This window comes from Populus trichocarpa, chromosome 5 (assembly GCF_000002775.5).
Source record: "Populus trichocarpa isolate Nisqually-1 chromosome 5, P.trichocarpa_v4.1, whole genome shotgun sequence".
Taxonomy (NCBI): Eukaryota; Viridiplantae; Streptophyta; class Magnoliopsida; order Malpighiales; family Salicaceae; genus Populus; species Populus trichocarpa.
Genome location: NC_037289.2, coordinates 2,929,858 through 2,946,199, shown reverse-complemented (window position 1 = coordinate 2,946,199; position 16,342 = coordinate 2,929,858). Strand labels below are relative to the sequence as shown.

The window sequence follows — 16,342 nt, the reverse complement described above, 5'->3', positions numbered from 1 at the left end:
ATTTTAAAGCTAAAAAAAGTTCATTTTTTTTTTAAACTGCAATGCAAAACTATACCCAATATTGCTTCCAAAGATGTGGCACGGGATATGGCCAAGCCTGCTACCACTACGAGGAGGGGGGAATTGACAGGGGCAAGCAAGAGGATTTATTTTCTGAACATTTAATATAATGTAATTTCTATATATAATAGAGTATAACAAAGGGCAACTAATTCATGATTTTTTTTTCTCAAGTAATTAATTGTCCTTCTCTCTCTGAATATATCTAATATACATTGATTGATAGCAGAGTTAAAAGGCACAACAAGCAGTCATAGAATTGAGACAGAAATCAGCACATTTGGGAATTTGGGAGCACCACACAACATTACAGCACTGGGCTTCACAAGATCACAGAAACTGTTCATGTAGGGAGGCCTGAGTGTGTGAATTCAAAAGAATTTTACAATTACATGCATGCAATTGCATTTTCCAATCATTGTAAAATGAATACAATTGGAAATGACTTTAAATAAAAATTAGGGATAATCTGCTGGCAAAAAAAATCAATTACAATTACATATGGCAGCACAGAGCATACCATGTGAATTGAAGCATACTTGTTCTGAGACAATCTATCTCTCAGCTAGTTTCCCCTGTACATGATTTTGTTTACCAGCACCAAATAAATTTCTTTATGAAAATGCAGACACGGGGCAAAAATTATAGGCACATAAATAGAATGACTAGTTGGAAAAAAAAAATGGGAACTGTATTATTTCCAAAAGGAGAAAAGAAAAGGACCGTTTTCATAACAGTGTTTCTATGGCTAGGTATTGTACCCAACAATACAAATCTACAATGCTTTCGACATCATAACTCTAGCATGGCACCACTTGGGACAGTTCCTAGGATGCTTCTGGTTAATTCTCCACCCGTCACAAATCTCTCTATTTCCACAAGAAGACTTGCCCTACAACTTGGCAATGTCCAACCATAAAAGCTTGCATGACTGCTAGACAAAGTTCAAAATTTATATACCATGTGTCCAACAAAGGAAAATGTGAAACAGGATCTTCTCAGCAAGTTTGGAGAAACGCCATGGATTCAGCAATTGATTGATTTCCCAAATTTACAAGGATCCAATTGGATACGTCCTTACAAGTGATGTACCCCACGAAGAATCAATGTATTCCCCAATATCTTACACATGCACATGATTTCGATCACCACAAGCCAAGCCAACCTGTGACCCAATAAATAATAATAGCCTGAAAAATGATATTTTGTTTGTGCTCCATATATACACCAAATGAATATACTGACTCAGCATGTTCAAAAGTAGCCTTTCAGAATGCAATCAAATATAAATTCTGGAGAAAAATAAAATTTCCCGCAGTTTTTAACACATCCTATTGTCAACATAATCTGACTTCCTTTCCTTTTTTCAAGCTATAAAATTCAGGGAAAACTCACAAATATTGAAAGATGCATCACATAAATTTCGACTCAAGGGGGAAAGGTAAGAGTTTGGGAGGATAAACCCAGACTAAGAGAACAAGTCAATACTCACCTGCTCTCAAAAATTGTATGGAATCACCTTCCCTGAGCTAATCTGTAATTGAGGATCAGATCCTCAGGTTTCTTCCATATGTAAGCTCGCACCGTAGCTAAGCTCATGTCTGGGGATAAGACCTAGAAAAGACAGGCTTTCCTTGAGAAAATAGACAAACAAAATAGAGTAAAGAAAGAAAGAGCATGTAAAAGAGAAATAAGAACAGCAAATGGTTGTTCTTATACATTGCCCACTTTTCTTCTCATACAATATGTGATTCTTGTTTGAACCTTTACAACTCATTTTAAAAGGATGATGTGCTCTTGGACATTCACCGCTCATGGATATATTATGCAGAAATGTCCAGCCAAAGATAGAAGTAACATTTAAAAAACTGATGAATCCAAAATCATAGTGTGAGCCACATTTGGTGATTACATTTGTTTACCTGAAGAGCCTTATTATGCAAATTTTGTGCTTTTGAGTGGATTTCCTCTAAAAATGAAAATTAAAAGGACCTGATTATTGCACAATATCTCTATGGAAGGCTTAAGCTTTTGCCAAGGCTTCACTCCAGGTCGGAAAGATCCATCTCCAACCACTGAATGTTGCAAGTGTCCTCCAAGTCCAGGAGCAAATGTTCCATCAGTATTCACATTATCAAGTGGTTTGTCAAGGACCATCTTTTCTACAACATAATTGACAACCTGCACAAAAATGTTAGTAAAACCCAGATAGTAAAAATGGATTCTTCAGCATTATCACAGAAAATACACTGGCAAAACAGCTTCTAACTCAGGATTCATTTCACATCTTATTTCTTTTTGACAGCAACTAAGCTATAATTTGACCAGATCAATGGTGCAATATCAATGCATTTCCACTGAGGAATGAGAGAGTTACACTTTTGACCTTCAGAAACATGAAATTTAAGAATATAAACAAATTTTGAAACAGAAGCTTAGCATATCCATGATTTATGGAATAAGATCAGAAAAAAACTCATCATGCAGGAATATCACATGCTAGTCTGCTAGACAACATCAACAAAAGCCAATTGACTACCATTTCTTGATGCATTAAATATTTTTAATTCATCTGCAGATATTGTAGCTGAAATCCAGAGTTGCATCCAAATGCATCAATCAGACTTAATCAAGTCATCAATTTGTATTTTAGAAAGCAGGAGTTGAACAGGAATGTGAAAGTCCAAAACATTGACAAAGAAACATTCATGAGAATATAATGTCAGAAATCTTCTTTTAGCAATGTATAAATAATTCCAGCCCCGCATCACATGAATATTGTGAAATATTTCCAGATCATACATGCATGCAAAACTTTTCTTCCTTGCTGAATCCAACTTACTTTATGTATTCTCAGGATGCGAGGAGCACTTAATTTGCCTTGTGTGAGAATCTGAAAAGCTGAACCTTCGCATGGATGCAAATAAAAGCTGCACCTGCAGAAATTTAATCACTTTCTTTATTATCTGCTGAAATAGAAATACACTTAAAATGAGAAATACTTGAGCACATTAGCATATTGATTGTTAACATAGCTTAGAGAGCCCAATAGGAAGCATAAATATTAAAGAACAAAATCTCAAAAGTTGATCAGAATGCTTCCCCGTGACTTGCAAGTGCAATTAGAATTCAGTGAAAACAAGAAAAAAAATTACTTGGTGTTTTCTCTTGGAGGTAGGCGATTGTTCAACACACAATCCAAACACCACCAAGGGAAGTCCTTCTCGTCTTCACTTCCATCTAAATCAGTAATTTTCTTTCTCCATGGACCTCCTTGAGAGCCCTCAGTAACCACTGAAGGAGGGGAAACTGTTGAAAATTCAAATGGAGGATAAACCATGGAGTCATTTTCAGCACCACCATCTACATCAACTCTAGAATGGGCAAGACTTCTAGGAGCAATATCCTTTCCAGATAAAACATCTCCATTAGCTGAAGCTTGGGATCCAAGTCTTTGCCTTCGCTTGGCCAACCAATGAGCCAACAAACCTTTAAGGGTTTCACGAGCTAAATTAACCTGCAGATCATGAATAAGTGCCATTATGAGTATAATTCAAGTGATTTAGAAAGATTCTTCTTTATCAATGTTGAAAACAAACTGTTGACAAGAATAGCAATTGGCTTCTACCATGAACAAATTGTTATGCTGCAGTTTAATCACCATTTATTACATCTAAAGAAGATTGTTTGCTAAAGTAGAACCATGCCAAAATGATTTTATTTCTACACTTCTTAGAGGCATAGCACATACTAATGTGAGTTTTGGGGACCTGCACAGTGAGACGTCGGTCATTTCAATTTATAATCAAGAGGCACTCACTGAACAGCTTCAAACATTTAAAGCATTTGATTCTTTCAAAAGAATAAACTAGTTCACTAGGATAACATATATGTTCAACTCGTTCTCAAGTGAAGCAAAAATTCTAACTTATTAACACTCGTGTAAAATTGAGAATCAACAGGTTCCATTTTAAAACATTTTCCCAACCCATACATGTACAAAAGTTTTACTGTTTTACCTTGTCATCCTCAGGTTTCCCAACTATGTTAAGATCTGCTGAATACATCTCAGCAGAAAAGCACTGGGGTGTGTCCAAATGAACAGACAAGCTTCCAAGCCTGGTATCCACAGTGAACCATGCAGGAATGCTGACCTGGAATGTAAAAGGATCAACAGTAAGATCCACCAAAATTTCCATGCAGCACCAATATACAGCAGAAAAAGACCTTATAATCATACCATTTCAAATAATTGTTCCTTTCTCTCCTCAAAGGACACCTGGAAAATGTCAAAATGAAAATATGGATAATGCCTGTATTATGCCAAACTTGAAACCCAATTTTATACATGCATATAGATGGCATAATTAGTACACCATATGATAGGGCAACTACCTCCCCTTCCAGGGAGCAGATATGCACTATTGCAAGGATGTAATCAACAATTCACACAAAAGGAAAGGGAAATAGAGATGTGACCTTCCCATAGTCCTCAATTACAATGCCCCTTGTGATCTCCCACAGCTTCACCGAACCAGCAGTGTCCTTCCAAACAGGTATGACAGGTAAGTTTCATAGAACTCCAATGGCTAAACCACCCCCCACTCCCAAAAAATAATAATAATAATAATAAAGAAAAGAGAACATTTTGGTGATTCCCTGTATATTTTAATAAATATGGCCAAAAGTACCATGCATACCTTGGTCAAGACATGCCTTCTATTATTTAAAATTTCATGCTGCACTATTGCTGAAGTTCCAGGAATCGTTAAGGTTGGTTCTTTATAGACTGGCACCTATAGAAAAGTGCAGTGCATTAAATAATACAAAGAAAAGGCGCCATAAAAAAAAACAAAAAAAACACAGCAATTACATCAAGCCCAAGGGAAAATCTGCAACAGAACACAACATAATTCAGACTATAAGAAACCTTTTTGTAGTCACTGGATATTAATTCTCTCCAGTTCAAAAATTAACAAAAAATTAAAATTAGATGTAGGACATTAAATGGGATGACTTGATGACAAACAACTTATTACATGCAATAGCATCACTTGCTTGTAAAAGGCTATGAGCATTACTTACTGGAATCGATCCTTCTAAAGAAACCCTTGCCCTTGAAAAGGAAAGATTACCAGCCAAGAATGAACCGCCTCTTTCAAAGACCTTTTGAGGGTTGTGCGCTTCAGCAGGCCATCTATGAACCGACGAATCTGTGGTCGCAACCCATATACTGTCATCATGTAATGCCAACTGCAAAATGGGGTGCTCTTTTTTGCAAAGCAAAAGACTCTCTCGTGTTGCCAAGTCTGTCAAGTACAACTGATGGTATAAACAGAATTGGGTATCAAAAATCTGGGCACCAAAAATAACACTAAAAACTATGGAAATTAATTATATAGATTTCACAGGCAAAACTACTCACAGAAAGGTCCCTTCCACCACTGTATACATGGCTGAATGTTGGAGTGCTGGCAAGTGCCCAAACCGAATCTGTATGCACAGCATATGAATGCACACACCGCTGCATGCCAAGGTCCCACAGCCTACAAGACAATCCATGAACTATTCAGTACAAGGTCTTGTACATTTTTATTAATGAAATGATGGCTACTAGATGGAAGGATCGGAGTGAGAAAGAAAAAGGAGCAAGATATCCACCTGATCATAGAATCAGAAGAGCCTGATAAGCAATACCTACAAAAGTAAAATGGAAAATATGCTATCAGGAAACAGTATTGAAACAAAAATAAAATGGAAGAAATATCCAATTAAATTTGCTACATAAACGAGCAGTTGGTGTGGAATGATACAAGAGCAGCCCATACACTCCCTGAGCTATCAAGAAACAGACATAATTTGTAAAGGCCTTTACAAATTACTTTTATGAGATATTCAAGGGCAGTATGAATGCATACAGCACATATGCATGCAAGCATTGCAATCTCTATGCCAGATTTGATCCAAAATTTAATTCTTAACAAGAAAAATTATGCAAACAAACTTGATAGCTGCAGAACCATTCAACCAACCTGCCAGTAGAATCCAGAAGCAGAGCTCTAATGTTATCAGTATGCCCTCTTAGCTTCATAGCCTTCGAACCAGTTCGGGGGTCCCAAACACGGACAACCTTGAGGAATGAGGACAAAAGATAAATCATCTCTTGCTAACAATAAGCCAGTATCTTTGCAAGCTATTAAATGATCAAAGCATATGTGTCCAGAGAACAAGCATGTATGCTCTTTCCATCATCTCATGTGTCTGCTGGACACCAGCTTAAAGAGGTAAGCATACACAAATGACCGAAATATCTACCACAGAGTCATAAGCCTAATGGTACACCTCTCCTGAGACAGGAAGGCTCCAAGTTCAAATTCCCCTTCCCCACAAAAGCTATGGAATTATCAGAACATAAAAAAACCAAGAAACGACTATCATATCCGAATTTACTAATATACCTTCTCAATCCCACCAGAGACAAGACGGGTTCCACTATCATTCATTGCCAATGCATAGACTGACTCCTTATGGCCTTTGGCACCAATTGGTACATACCCCTGAGTCGTGTGCACAGAAATGCTGTTGCTTGAACTAATGGTTCGCAAACTTGTCATGGGCAATGAATTGGTAGAACCATTTACACCATTTAAATAATCATCTTCCATTGCATCACCAGACTTTGACACAGGAGTAAGTGCAGCTTCCACATCCCATATGAAAACTTCCCCACCAAGGCCACCAGAGGCAACAATATTGCTCTAAAATGCAGGACACTAAAACAGGATCAGAAAATGACTCCAATGATATTAAGATCATAGAACTATGGATTCAAGCATGATTCTACTAAATTGACTATACATCTTAAGATAGCAAGATGCACTAACTGGAACGTTTCATCCATGCGTTAATAAGATCCACAAAAATTTTGACACAGAAATTACATTTTTTTCTGCTGCTGCCAGACAAGTAACATAATCAGAGTGTTGACGAAGTGTCTTGGTACAAGTTCCATCAGATAAGCAATTCCATGTCTGATATATCACCCAAAAGAAAAAAAAGAAGCAGCAATTAACCAATACGAAGCTCAGTCAACAAGTGTACAGCCAATAACTCATTCAATACAAAACCAACAAAAATTAAGAAAACTGGAAAACCTTGAGGGCAGTGTCCGAAGAGCAGGAGACAAGGGTGCTATCACCAGCAAGGACAGCATCATTTACCTGTACAACCAGGGATGCCCCAAATATATCCCATTTTAACTTAGGTATTCACAAAAAAAAAGTTTATGGCACAAGAAAATAGCAACATAATATATAGTTCCACTCCACAAAGAAAAATGAACAATTAAAACGATGAGGGCACTCTAAATCACCATATTAAATGCTTATTCAATGAAAAATCAAGTTTGCATGTTTGGCACACTTGGAGTGTGAGGGAGTCTTGCCCATTCACATTTGATAATTGATTAGAAGATTCGTTCAGGGTGAAAATTATCAAATCAAACTTTCTCCCCCCAAATTCAAACCTCATAAAAGACAAGAAACATCAGCTAAAACTATTATCCAATAATTGAAGGCAACAACGAAGCACCAACCAGATCCTTGATAGGTAACAGATACAATAATGAACAAACTGACAAAGGATTAAATGAGTACCCAATCAACATGTGACTCAAATGTGGCAGAGCAGGTAGCGGAATCTTCAGAAATGGCCCATCTCTTCAGCGTGCCATCACGACTCCCAGTAAAGAGGTAATCACATCCATTAGATACAGTGGACTTCAACACTTTCAGACAGTTTATGCCAGCACAATGCTGCAAAAGAGACATCCCCAAAAGAGGTAGTATTAGGATCCATGACTCCAATTAAAGTGACAAGTACATCAAAATTTGATATGTTTAAAGAAAATCAAGCAGCACAGAATTGAAGATGGAGTCTCTGTAAACAGAATATGCCATTCTTTTTTTTATTTTATTGGAAAATATTAACACTGTATGCCCTTACAGATACTTCAAACATTTATGAGTATTACTCAAGGCTGAATTTCAATTTTAGACAAGATAATAACATTCAACTTAATCATGGAAAGCATGTACATTGTACTCATATAGTTTACTCTGGTCCATTAAAACAACAAAATCAAGCATAAAACCAACTTATTACAGACAGCAGCCTAGAAGGAAAAAAAAAAGTAGTTCCAATCACAACACCAAAAAATTCCAAATAAAAATGGAAGAGCAATATAAATACATTAGCATCAATAAGGAGTCAGAGCAAATATACAGTACAAATATTTGGACATGGTACATGAGCAGAGAATACGATCGTTTACCCAAAATTAAACTTGAAAAAACAGCATGTTGGTAATGTCAACACTGTATAAGAATGCCATGCAAAGACTTGAATGATCATTGTAACATTTAGAAGTATTAAGAAACAGCATCAAGTACTGTGCATGGTAGATAATATCAACTACATGAAGTTGATTTCACTGGAATATCATCAAGCAAGCAAGTTAGGTGGTAGGCACTTATACAACATCAAAGTGGACAATGATAACTCCATATAAAGCAATCACATAAAAAATTAGAAAAAAGCAACTTATTCACTTCAAATACTCAAAATGTTGAGCAAAACTCAATATTAAAAAACAGAACAGCTACAAGATCACTTCACCTTTGTGTCATCAGCATCACTCAACACATATGTTAGCCTCTTCTCTTTACGTGGGCGAACAGAATTAGTTGTATTCCCTGCACTACCCACGCGGTGCATTGCAACAATATCTAAGAGAGATATAAATCAAAGCTAATTAGCAATTTCTTTTTTAAAAAAAAAAGTCACAAACATATCATTAATTCCTTCAAGCTACTTGCACAAGTGCATATTAATCAACTATTATTTCCTTTTAGAAAACTATCAAAGAAAAAAAAGAAAAAAGCTGAAAAGACATTCCTTCAGAATGTTTCCACAGTTTTTCCTACCAAGTAGCCAGTTTAAGATGTTAACCAAATCTCTTTTCTCACAATAATCATGAGTTACACAAACTAAATTTTCCTTACACAGGTATACCTTAGGTCCAAACCACAAACCGCATCAATAAAAAAAATTAAAAAAAAAGGTAAAAAACCCTAACATAAATCAAGCAAAAAACATACCCAGAAACAGATGAAACAGCCACAATGCACCAATCAAGCAACCATCCAGTTCATTCAGAAAATAAAATAAAATTCATCAAACGGTAAGCCAAACCATAAACCTGAGACTACAACCACTTCACTATTCAAACGTGCTTTTTTGGACACAAAACCATCACTTTCATCCCCATAGCAATTCCATAAAGGTACCGAAACAATATCATTCTGGGATTAAAATTGAACTCATTAAGACAATAAATCAAATCCTGCACCTTGGATTGCAACTTGCTCCCTACATATCCTACTACGTTACCATTCCCACATACAAATCGCACTCACACACGCATTTGTCTGGGAAAGAAAAAAAAAAACTAACAATCTACAAAACTACGCTTCGTTTCACAATTCTACGCATACGCGAAAGTAACATCATTAAGCTCAAATCCTAATACGCTCGATACTAAATTTAAATGCTACGATTAAAAAATAAATAAATAAATCTTCTTAAGCTAGTTTATTCAAATTGAACCTCGCGATACACAAAATCAACGATCCATACCCTAAAGTGATGGAGAGAATGCGGAGAGCAAATAAAATCGATTGCACAGAAAAGAGAGAAATTGTGAATTGAAGTGGCTTGGTTACTGACCTGTTGCAAGTGATTGAATGGATTCTAGTGAGTTTTTTTATTCAATTAAACCCTAGAAGGAAGCGATTGTTTTGATAACGACGACGACGACGATTGTTTCTTGTTTGTTTTTAGAGAGAGGGAGAGATTTGGGAACTGAAAAAAGAAAAGAAAATCGTATAAACAGACCTTTTTTTTTTTTGGGGGGGGGGGGGGGGGGGGTGGGGTGGTTTCTCTGACCAGGAACAACAAACAGGAAGTCAAGGTGTTGTGTAAAAATTAAATCCCCGCATCATCTATATGATATATGACATAACTGAAAAGGTTAAAAGAAACGACGCCGTTGTGTGTTTCAAAGGGTTATTTATTTATTTCTTGGAAGGGTTTTTCTTAATATAATAAATGAAAAAAAAAACAATGATATTAATTGAAAATGCAACACTTGTTCTTTCTGTTGTTGCTGTGTTCGGTTAGTTTGTCGGAATAAGATAGATGAATATAAAAAAATATAAATGTATTTGGTTAAAAAATTTTTATAAAAGTATAAAAATAAAATATTTTATAATTTGAAATGAATTTATATATTTTGATTAATGAATATATTATCAATGTCTCAATTATATTTATTTTTTATTTCGAGATAATCAAATAATTAAAAAAATAATTAGTTTTTTTTCAGTGTGTTTGATATTATGGAGTAAAATATTTTATAAATATTATTAAATTAATAATTTTTAAAAAATATCAAAAATTAAAAATTATTATACTTTCAAAGAACCTAGTATGAGGTTTTGGTAATTATGATTTATACATCGTTGTCATGATAGGTAAGTGTTAATTGCCGACCATAATGCCTGGACAGGGAGGGGTTGGTTTTTAAATGTTGTACTGTCAGCAAGAGATGCTATATTTTTTTAATATATTAATATTAAAAATAATTTTAAAAAATAAAAAAATATTAATTTTTATATATTTTTAAATAAAAAATAGTTTTAAAAATAACTACCAAACTTTAAAACAGTAAAAATCCTCCAAGTGGAGGATATAAGGGCACGTAGCTGTAGCGGGCCAAATTCATAACAAAACTGCAGATTAGTCTGCAAGTTCTATTTTAAAGTGGGATTCAGATTTTTTAAGAAATTTTAATTAGAAAATGATATCTAATAACACATATTTTATTACCATTCAATTTTTTATTTATTTTAATTTCTTTATTATATTTTTTTCGATTAGTTTTCACTCATATGTATAATTATTAAGATAATTACCGGGTTTATTTGAAAAATATATAATTTAAAATCTAAATCGGATCGAGTTTTAAGTTGAACTGAAAAAATATTGACTTGTTAAAATTAGCTTGCATAATTTGTTTTTAATGACTCCATTAATTCCGTCAATTTTAATCTATATCTAATCAAATTAACACCAAAAAAATAAAAAATATATATTATTATTTTAATAAAAATATTGATTTAAAGACTCGGGAATTAACCCCGGGCTTAAATTGTTTTTCAGAATCAATCCTTAAACCAAGTCTACAACTACGCAAATATAAATCAAATCTAATTTGATAACCCGGATAAGAATTAACTACACATTGCAAGGGATGTCGGCTTTGAAGAATTTAATAAATTGTTTTGGTTCGATATATTAATTTACATCAAAGAATATTAGCAATTCCTTCATAGCGTACTTTTTTCATTAAAAAATTCGAAGTGTAGGATCTCTTTTGCACGAAACAAGATCTAGTCTATTATACTTATCCTTGTGGCTCCCGACATTCCGTGAGTTGAATTATTATTTTTTTAATATGGGTGGATATTTTCAGATATTGCCAATATATTGTACAGTAAAAAATAATTATTTAAAATTTAAAATTTAATGTATATTAAATAATATCTTTTTTAAATATCAAAAAATAATAATATACTAAATCATATTTTAAAAAATATATTAAGATGATTACATATTATTGAATTTTATTTGTTAAGTTTGATTTATTTATTATTTGATATTTTACTTCTTAGATTATATTGGATTTTATTTATTGAGTTTAATTTAATTATTATTAAATATTTTATTTAGTGGATTAAAACTAATTTTTTTCTTGTCTTTTAATTCTAAGCTTTATCTTTCTTCCCTCTTTACTCTTTTCAATTTTTATTATAGGGTGTTTATAAGCATGGTAGCGGTTTTTTAAAAGTAATTTTTATTAGGAAATGTATTAAAATAATATTTTTTTTATTTAAAAAAAAATTATTTTTAACATTAATATCTTAAAATGAACTAAAAATATAGAAAAAATATTTTTTTTTAAATACATTTAAAACAGATATCAAATAGGATATTTTGTCCGCATTAGAATAGCAGCATGGTACACTGACAAATCACTAGATTAAAAAAAAAAGGCTATTTTAATTCCTTGACTTTCATCGATGTGATCGAGGACTGGAAGGATTTTCTGTGCTTTGCTCTAACCACGTTCTGTCCTAATCACTTCGATCCCTGTATGATTTTTGTTTTTTAATAGTTTTTGGAATGGAAGCTGAGCTGGTTTTTAGAATGGACAACTTCTTCGCCTTCCACCCGTTTAGCATTGTATTTTAATATAAATTTAGAAATGTTAATATTAAAAATAAAAATATTATTTTAATATATAAAAAAAAACATTTAAAAAATAACTAATTACTGAGTTTTTTTGCCGTGCTCGAAGGTGGTGAAACCTTTCTTATTAGAAAATAATATAAATCATATCCTGAATCTTACCTAACAGCTTAAATTTTTGAGTTAAATTGGTTCTTTGACATGATATCAGAGCCTTGATGATCAAGTGGTCACGAGTTCGAATCTTATTATCCTTATTTATTTGATAAAAAATTAAGGATAAAATAATGTGAATCTATTCAAGTTTATAATGGAAGATGATGGCTTCTTGCAGGACAGCTCGTCTTATAATGTTATCATTCAAGGATTTCTTCAAAATCGGGACTCGTCAACCGCTATACGACTTGTTCATGAAATGGTTAGCAAAAGATTCTCGGCAGATTTGTCTGCATTTCAGATGTTGTTGGATCTGGAATCTCATGATGAAATCATAAGCAGATTCATGCGTGGGAGCTCTCAAGGTAGGAAAATGAAGTGAAATTTTCCTATTCAAGTGCTGTTGTAGGTTGCTGTCCCTCTTTTGAGTTCTCACAATACTCAGTTCTTCAACTTTTTTGTTTAACTAGTAACACTTTCATGCACATCAAGATCCGTCGTTTTTGTGCAGCTATCCATTATCTGTACCACAGCAAACACATTTTTTTCTTCAAATCCCTTAATTTCTTATTATCAGGAATTCCATGGTTGGTTAGGGGCCTGCACTTCTAAGAATATAGGTTGAAGAGAGCTAACTGATAGTTTGGACGTATCTTCCAAGATCTTGTTCACCATGAACACTTATGCTTGACGAGGTTTGCTGCTCTTTCTCCCTTTACGTGTGTCAATTGCCACAATATTTTTACAATTCAAATTCATAATCATAACAGTGGTTATTGACGCATGTCTGCTGCCTCAAGTTGACACAATTACCACATGCATGATTCATATCCATACATAATCATGTTACACAATGACATTTATCAATTACCTCTGTGATTTTCACAATTCAAATGCAGACTTCTCTTTGATGAGCTTTGCTGCTCTTTTTCCCTTAACGAATATCAATAAATATTGATGCGTGTATGCTTATCGACACACTTGGTCATTTTCACAATTTAAATGCTTTCAATTCTATCTATAACCGCTCAACTGAAGTCTCATTCTTGTATGAAGAAGCTCCAAGTGTAGTGAGATAATTAATTGAATTTCTTGGCGTAATTTTGAGCCGAGGTCATTTTTTTACCGATTTTTTTACAATTAAAGCCAATCTTATCATAGTTTTCTTCTTAAATTTAATTCTTAAAAAACATAAACCACTTGTCAGTGCACCGCACCCCATCATCAAACTGAAGTTCAGTGATTAAAATATCCCCACTCCATCATCAATCCATTAGTCAGTGATTAAAATACCCCCACTCCATCATCAAACTGAAGTTCAAGCCAAACAAAAGCCAGCAAGGTCATTGATCCTCTCTCTCTATTTTTTTTTCTTGCTGTTATCAACTGGATGTTGAAGATGAAGTGAACAGAAGCAACAAAACAAGTATACAACTTGGAGGCTCCATTCTTGCATCCGAATTGCCTACAACCAAAACCAAGAAGCCTATTCTATTCTGCACTCTCTAAGCTTTGGAACGCCTAAACTCGAACCAAATTTCATAGTGATTAAAAAGCAAGCTATCATGTGTATGCTTTCCAAGATACTCAAGTCCCAAACTGGTCAACCTCTTAGTGCATTCCTCACCTCCCAATCTTGAGCAGAACTTCATATTATGTGACACGAAGATTCGGCCATCATAAGGCTTCAGCTTGCTCACTAATCTTTCTAGTCCAACCCAGACAAGCTTATCAGGCATATGAAGAAACACAGCACTAGCATATATCAAATCATACACCACTCGAGAACCAAACTTGGAGAAATCCATGTCTTCACCTCGCACAATCAGAGGACGCTTGTGTAAAAGACCCTGAGAAGGAAGTTCATATCTGAATGCAGCCATCAGAGAGAGCTCATCTCTTTCAAGACAGTGGTAGTGCTCAGGGCTGAGATAACGAATAAAATGTGAGCCAACACGGAGAGTTCCGCACCCAATCTCAAGCACACGTGAGTTGGGTGATAGGCGGCTAGACTCAGCAAGGAACTCAAACACATCCCGTCCACCTGCCCAGGGCTCCCCATAGTTGCTATGGTGCTCTTCCACAAGTAGCTCACCAGGACATGGGAGTGCGGTGTGATTATCTGACTCTGGCCCTTCATAATGTGATATGCCCTTGAACCTGAAAAAGGGAGACAGATCAATTCAAAATCATTCATGTGCCCTGAAATTAAAATGAACAAGATACGAATATCTAAGTTTGCGAATACATGCACTAACATTCGAAGACATTGTCAGTTTCGAATCCGGAGGGAGCCGGTAACATTAACAACAAAAAGTTACAACACTGCACTTAGAAATTGCGGGAAGAAAAACTCTTTACTCTCAGATCAAATAAAATACTTCACATTGGATGTGTTCAAATGATTCCCACTTCTTTCCATCACAGGAACATCATTTCCTCCTTCCACTTCATCAATTACTTTCCAATCCATTCTACCAAAAATAGGTTAAGTGCAACGAAACAATTAACAATACATTTGCAAGCAAAGCAATGGAGCACCGACACAATGAGCCATCAACAGCAAAAAGTTGACTCACATCCACACAAACAGGCTCTCATGGTTCCGAGTTTGCAGGATTAAACAGATAAAAACGCAGCACCTTTCATCTTCAAACATGTCCAAATAAAAGTACTGTTTCATAACAGCCCAAATACACCAACACGCACATGACCCTTAAAAATCCCAACTTTTTCAACACCCAAAGCACAATCATCCGTAAAAACACCACCCAAGATCCAAGAATCTAAACTTTATCAACACCCAATACACAACCATCTAAAACAAACAAAACCCAGCACTCAAAAAACCATATAAAAACATAAAAGAGAGTTACTTACTGGATAAGATCTTGTAACTGTTGAGCTCTAGTACGAGGATTAATCCCTTTACGAAGAACATTATCTTGCATATGTAAACCATTAGCTTGGATCTGATCTTTAATCCATTCAATATCCTCTTCTGTAGCTGATATTCTTTCTTTTCTATCAACCTCGCCAAGCCCATCTCCACCATTGTTATTATCATTAAAGCTTTGCAAAGAAGAGGGACAAGAACATGTAGAGAGAGAAGACAGGAGAAAGAATAACATTATTGCTGCTATCAAAACTGAAAGAACTAACGTTGGAATTGAAATTACTATTCCCTTTTGTGCTGGTGAATATGTTACTGTTGATAATGCCATTCTTTCTCTCCCTCTCTTTCGTTCCTCTCCCTCTCTTTCTCTCTACTACTTGCTTGATTTTTTATGAAAATGAAATTATTGTTTTTTTTTTGTTTTTTTATGTGTGTCTTGTGTCGTTTGAGGGACCATGATATGTTGGTTTCCTTTATGAGCATGTTGTGTCGTTTTTTGGAATTGGGATTGAATTTGGTTTTTGTGTTTTGCAAGTTAGGTGCTTGCATTTTGTCATAATTACATGAGCATCCACAAGGATAAAATTTGGAAAAGAAAAGTCTTGAACAGATGATAAATTGAGATTTTAATCAAGTTTTTTCATGATTTTTTATTTTATTTTGAACCAAACCTAACTAAATGATCATCGGTTTAGTTTTTTTTTTTTTGAAAAAACATAATTAGTATATGAATATTTTAGATAGAAATTTTGAATTTTTCAACTGCGTCTATGTAATGTAATGTGTTTTTTTTTAATTATTATTTTTTATTTGGTTTGGATTTTTTTAATTCTTAAACTCAAAACTGAAATCGAATCAAAC

At 34.4% G+C, this 16,342-nt stretch overlaps 2 protein-coding genes across 4 annotated transcripts; both read right to left on the bottom strand.

Moving 5' to 3' along the window:
• Nucleotides 1–729: 729 nt before the first annotated feature.
• Nucleotides 730–10,088, bottom strand: LOC18098902 (uncharacterized). 3 transcript variants are annotated; one of them, XM_006382663.3, is made up of 19 exons: nt 9,847–10,088; nt 8,737–8,846; nt 7,716–7,874; nt 7,215–7,280; nt 7,002–7,091; nt 6,519–6,818; nt 6,093–6,190; nt 5,722–5,757; nt 5,486–5,606; nt 5,146–5,382; nt 4,761–4,856; nt 4,540–4,605; nt 4,301–4,339; nt 4,080–4,214; nt 3,216–3,577; nt 2,903–2,996; nt 2,053–2,241; nt 1,553–1,674; nt 730–1,225 (listed from the first exon to the last, which is right to left on the bottom strand). In XM_006382663.3, exons 2-18 carry the CDS (start codon nt 8,833–8,835, stop codon nt 1,576–1,578), a joined length of 2,286 nt encoding a protein of 761 aa, XP_006382725.1. In that variant the 5' UTR covers nt 8,836–8,846; nt 9,847–10,088; the 3' UTR covers nt 730–1,225; nt 1,553–1,575. The 3 variants fall into 3 exon arrangements, with proteins under 3 accessions (XP_006382725.1, XP_024457524.1, XP_024457523.2); XM_024601755.2 differs by lacking the exon at nt 730–1,225 and having other exon boundaries at nt 1,983–2,241; nt 9,847–10,027; XM_024601756.2 differs by lacking the exons at nt 7,002–7,091; nt 7,215–7,280 and having other exon boundaries at nt 9,847–10,026.
• A 3,732-nt stretch (nt 10,089–13,820) lies between these two features.
• On the bottom strand, nt 13,821–15,906 carry LOC18098900 (uncharacterized). The gene is made up of 2 exons (XM_006382661.3): nt 15,466–15,906; nt 13,821–14,745 (listed from the first exon to the last, which is right to left on the bottom strand). Exons 1-2 carry the CDS (start codon nt 15,807–15,809, stop codon nt 14,091–14,093), a joined length of 999 nt encoding a protein of 332 aa, XP_006382723.1. The 5' UTR covers nt 15,810–15,906; the 3' UTR covers nt 13,821–14,090.
• Between the last annotated feature and the right edge of the window lie 436 nt (nt 15,907–16,342).

Bases quoted from the DNA above. Each gene is read 5' to 3' on its own strand.
- LOC18098900 (XM_006382661.3), bottom strand. From the start codon at position 15,809: ATGGCATTATCAACAGTAACATATTCACCAGCACAAAAGGGAATAGTA. The intron at 14,746-15,465 runs GTAAGTAACTCT...TCCCTTTTTCAG, and splicing joins CAGTTACAAGATCTTATCCA to GTTCAAGGGCATATCACATT.
- LOC18098902 (XM_006382663.3), bottom strand. From the start codon at position 8,835: ATGCACCGCGTGGGTAGTGCAGGGAATACAACTAATTCTGTTCGCCCA. The intron at 5,383-5,485 runs GTGAGTAGTTTT...TTATACCATCAG, and splicing joins GTGGTGGAAGGGACCTTTCT to TTGTACTTGACAGACTTGGC. The intron at 4,215-4,300 runs GTATGATTATAA...TTTACATTCCAG, and splicing joins AGGAACAATTATTTGAAATG to GTCAGCATTCCTGCATGGTT.